General features: G+C 43.9%; 1 protein-coding gene across 1 annotated transcript in view; it reads left to right on the top strand.

The window, feature by feature from the left end:
• Positions 1 to 4,883, top strand: part of LOC104275585 (lysine-specific histone demethylase 1A) — a gene marked incomplete at both ends in the record, with an annotated part of 6,649 nt that extends 1,766 nt beyond the window's left edge. The window contains 5 exons of the mRNA XM_009871581.1: positions 1,165 to 1,299; positions 2,511 to 2,584; positions 3,282 to 3,393; positions 3,786 to 3,918; positions 4,696 to 4,883. Coding sequence (XP_009869883.1) covers positions 1,165 to 1,299; positions 2,511 to 2,584; positions 3,282 to 3,393; positions 3,786 to 3,918; positions 4,696 to 4,883 — 642 coding nt within the window. The remainder of the gene's footprint in view (positions 1 to 1,164; positions 1,300 to 2,510; positions 2,585 to 3,281; positions 3,394 to 3,785; positions 3,919 to 4,695) is intronic.
• Between the last annotated feature and the right edge of the window lie 118 nt (positions 4,884 to 5,001).

The raw sequence follows: 5,001 nt of genomic DNA, 5'->3' as shown, positions 1-5,001 counted from the left end.
GAAAGGCTGAAGGGGCTGAGGCTCTGCAGCTGGAGAAGAGGAGCCTGAGGGGTGACCTCAGTCATGTTTATAAATATGGAAAGGATGAGTGTCAGGAGGACGGAGCCAGGCTCTGCTCAGGGATGTCCAGTGACAGGACAAGGGGCAACGGGTGCAAGCGGGAGCACAGGAAGTTCCATAAAAGCATTAGGAACATGTTTCCCTGTGCGGGTGCCGGAGCCCTGGCCCAGGCTGCCCAGAGAGGGTGTGGAGTCTCCTGCTCTGGAGACTTTCCAACCCGCCTGGACACGTTCCTGTGGGGCTGCCCTGGGTGACCCTGCTCTGGCAGGGGGTGGCACTGAGGGATCTCTGGAGGTCCCTTCTGACCCCAACATCCTCTGTTTCTGTGGAGCTCCAGGAGCGGCAGGGGACAGCCTGCTGTCTCACCGCGGGCTGCGGTGGGACCTCTGCTCCAGTGCACCTCTGCCCCCTGCTTCACTGACCTTGGTGTCTGTGAGAGTGTTTCATATCCTGCTCCAATCCCCACTGCAGGATTTTTACCCTTCTTAAATACATTGTCACAGAGGCGCTGCCACCACCTCTGCCGGGCTCAGCCTTGGCCAGAGGCAGGTCCCGCCTGGAGCCGTGGAAGCTTCCAGTAGCTTCTCGCTGCTGCCAAAACCCTGTCACCTAAACCCTTGATAAACAGTGCTGTGCGATAGCTTCCTTCGGAGATGGTGAAAGTGACTGAGGCTTTTAGGGCGTTGTTTTAAAACATGTACTTTCTTTACCACAAACCTGATCTCTGTGTAGAACCAGAGTTTTAGGCCTTCTTGCCATGGTTTTGGTTGTGGCACGTGACATCTTCTTGTGGAAGTTTTTCAAATTACGGCTGTCTGAGGGCAGCTCTCGTATCCTAAGTTATTTGCAACATATTTTTCTAACAAGTCAGTCATGTTAGGTTTAAGCTGCATTGCTTTGGAGTTGTTGATATTTGCTGTGCTTCTTGGAAGTAAAATTGCATATAAGTAATACCTGCCAAAACCAGCAAACGTCCTTCATATAATGGCGTAGTTTGAGCTGAATGTACATTTTACACAGTAACTTGCATGACATTTGCCTTCCCTCATCTCGTGGGGGATTTTTTTCCCTCCTTTCTCCCTTTTCCTGCTCCACCTGAAAAAGATGGTGAATTTAAAAGAGAAGATTAAAGAACTTCATCAGCAGTATAAGGAAGCATCAGAAGTGAAGCCGCCTCGTGATATTACAGCAGAGTTCCTTGTGAAGAGCAAACACAGAGATCTGACCGCACTTTGCAAGGTAAGGGACGTGCAGCACTGAAGTTGGTGGTTTCTAAGGACTTCAGCAGCCGTGTGTAATTAGCCACACGTCGCCCCAGTCCAACACTCACGAGAATGTGAGTGCTGGTGACTGGGTTGCAGCTCTGGTATCTTTGTGGCTCTGTCCTTTGTGGCTCGCAGTGGAGAGTATTAACATGCTGCAGGCACGGTTGTAGGTAGTGGTCTGCTGGCTCGTGTCAGATAGCGTTTAGTGTTTTGAACACTAAATTTTAGGTCAGACTTGGTCTTTAGTACTGCTGGGTCTCACAAAGAGTCTGGAAGTAAAATTCGCATTTGAAGAGAGGTGCCCTTTCTGTAAGGTGAACAGGTGGTTTCCTGAACAAAAGGCTTCTTTCTATCCAATGATTCTAATTTAGAGACTCTGTGTTGAAAAGCAGAGTTAGTCCTCCCATCCTCCTCTCTCTTGATGTAGAAGTATGCCTTGTAAAGGAAACCTTAAAAAATCTGTTCTTTCTGTGATAGTGAAAGACACGTTGCTCACCTGGGTCAGGTAGAACCAAGGATTATTTTTCAGGTGCTTCTTCAAGAACGTACGTTTATTTGGAAGCTGAATGTGTTTGTGTAGACACGTGTGTAGCAGCTCTGCTGTTTTGTCACCAGTGCACATCGTTGTGCTGTTGTCGCTATGACTGGACACTCCCAGTTCCTCTGCCTTGAAGCAAGATGGTTGTTGCCTGTGTCCCTAGTTCTGCTGATGTTTTCTAAAGTGAGAAAAAAAGCACCCTCTGAAAGAAGCTTGAGTTAGGTCATATCTTTGCCTTTTCCATGATTGCTTCTGCTTTGGAAATCTCTGCTTGACGTTAACTAATCTTTAAAGAGAGAAGGAAGAATAAAAATCATATTTTTTGCAAGATGAAAAGGTTCTCAGTGTCATAGGAGTCCATAAGATAGCCAGGACTGTAATAGACCGTCCTGTTCTTCAGATTTGGGTGTTTAAATCCCTGAAATATTAGTGTACTGGTCTTTTTTGCAGCGTGGCACTGACTTCCCTGTATTTAAACTGCAGAATGGCAAGTTAGACTGGATTAAATGTTAGAAAAGAACTTTAGTTAGATTCCACTAAAATTATGAACCTTCCACTGATTTCTTTTGAGATTAGGTCTAGTCTGATACTCCATGATGTCCTTTTGCTTGTAAACTGATTTTAATGTTAGCTTTTAATTTCATTAGGAGTATGATGAATTGGCAGAAACACAAGGGAAGCTGGAAGAGAAGTTACAAGAACTTGAAGCCAATCCGCCAAGGTAGAGATCAAAATAAGTATAAATACTGTATAAAAACAAATACTTAGAAAAGCAGGGATTTTACTACTTTTCACCGAGTTTCAAAAATGTTCTGACGTGCTTTCTTCCGAGTATGGTAACTCGGGGGGTTAGGACAGTACGAACACAAAGTTTGAGCTCCATTGGCTTCAGAACTCATCTTCCTCGTTTTTAGAGGTGACTTGCACAGAAAAGGTGGTTCTTAACTACAGGTGCATTTTGGTACAAATCCTCACTGTAACCAGTGCCTGATCTCAGGAGGCCTGTGGGGTTTGAATTCCCTGGCAGTACCAAGGCTCACCTGTCCTGTGTGCTTGGGCAGAATGTTGCTGGTTTGTGCTCTGTGTGATTATACTCGCTCTGTAGTTGTCTTCTGTATACAGGCTAATTAAGCCAGTATTTCTGTAACTTTTTTTTGTTTCTAAAATTAAATTTCTAGCTTCAGTGAGAATATTTTCCATGAATTCTACATGGAAAATGTGACTTTGCTGTGTTTTGGTACGCATCTTTCATGAAGGAGGTCTGAATGTTTGAAGCAGAATCTTGTGTTATTTTTTCTTTTTATTTCTCCACTAAGGAGGGATTCAAACAAAAAATGTTGTGAGTTCAAAAGCAATGTGTTTGCAGTGTCCTACTCTAGCAAACTAACTGCCCCTGCATTATGTTTGTATTTTTCTAGTGATGTTTATCTGTCATCGAGAGACAGGCAAATACTCGACTGGCATTTTGCAAACCTGGAATTTGCTAATGCTACACCCCTGTCTACGCTTTCACTGAAGCACTGGGACCAGGTAGGTACTTGCTGTATTCATTCAGCAATACACTAAAAATCTAAGCTCTGTTTATAAAAATTTATGATTATTTCATTCTCATGACAGGTTCCCTGTCTTAAGAGTTTCTAAACCCCTGAGTGCTGTCTGCTTTTGAGCTCTTCCGTGATGAATATTTGCTGATAAAATTGCAGACAGCTTTTTGTTAGTGCCAGAACGATCTCTTAATGCTGTCTGCTGAAAGTTCCTGTATTTATTGCTTGGAAGGATTTCAAATTTGACTCATTCCTTTGAGGGGAAAAAAAAAAGGAAAAATTTTTGCTGTTGTGTAGAGTTGCTGATTATTTTCTGTTGAATTTCATTCATTTCTGTGATTTCATTGTAAATGCGTACTCTTTATGCATCTGGTTTAGGATGATGACTTTGAATTCACCGGCAGTCACCTGACTGTGAGGAATGGTTACTCCTGTGTGCCGGTAGCCTTGGCGGAAGGGTTGGATATTAAATTAAACACAGCCGTTCGGCAGGTTCGCTACACAGCATCAGGTAAATGAAACCACCTTCTCCAGAACACTGCTCTGAGGGAGTAAGATCACAGAAATCAGACCTCGGTGCTTCTGGGAGCAGGTGTGAAGACTGATCTCTTAAAGCCCCTGCCATTATATATTTTGGGTTAGGTGAACAATCACATTTCTTATTGTGTAGGAAGCTGTTAAAGATTTATTAAGGTTTTTGACTTGTTTCTATGGCTGGTTTGACATCCTCCTTGTCAGTTGTATTTAGTGATTCATAAGTTCACATTCGTTCTCCCGTTGCTTAATTGATTGAAGAGTTCAGAGTGAGAGACCTCGGACTGCTTAAGGCTGGGAACCACAGGGTCTGGTGTAAGTGACTGGAAAAGGGACTCAGACTAATGGAAGAAATAGATCTGTTGTCATTCTTCAAAACATGGGGCTTGGGAAACTGTCAGCTGGGAGAGCAATTCAATGAGAGGCTCACTTTTATTTATCTCACTCTTATGGGTTCTTTTATGTGCATGTTGTGCATATATTTAAATATCATTTGCTGGCCTAGGTGAACCTTTAGGCTTATCCCAGTGTGGCCATTTTCAGATGCTCTGTAAATTACACTTTCTGGAATTGAGCTCCGTGGCCAGTAGCATTCATCTGACGACAAGTGAAGTATTTGTTAGTGTAAAGCTGTCTCCATAAATGAAATGTTTTCCGATATGGATATGTTTTTATGGTAGTTTCTTTTAATTTTTAAGCTGGTGCTCTTGCCTCGTGGACTGTTAAATGACTGGTTTTTGTGTCCCCTTTCCAGGCTGTGAGGTGATAGCTGTAAACACCCGATCTACCAGCCAGACTTTCATTTACAAATGTGATGCTGTGCTGTGTACTCTTCCCTTGGGAGTACTGAAGCAGCAGCCTCCAGCCGTGCAGTTTGTGCCGCCTCTTCCTGAGTGGAAAACTTCTGCAGTGCAGCGGATGGGATTCGGCAACCTCAACAAGGTGACCTGATCACTGAGGGAACCGTGATAGACCGGGGGTGGCAGTGGGTACAATCTGAATTGCGTATGGAAACTGGAAGAGTGTAGGTTTACAGAATCACAGAATTGTTGAGGCTGGC

This window comes from Apaloderma vittatum, unplaced genomic scaffold (genome assembly GCF_000703405.1).
Source record: "Apaloderma vittatum isolate BGI_N311 unplaced genomic scaffold, ASM70340v1 scaffold40206, whole genome shotgun sequence".
NCBI classification, from domain to species: domain Eukaryota; kingdom Metazoa; phylum Chordata; class Aves; order Trogoniformes; family Trogonidae; genus Apaloderma; species Apaloderma vittatum.
The sequence above is the reverse complement of the archived record's forward strand: the minus strand, read 5'-3'. Positions and strand labels throughout refer to the sequence as shown.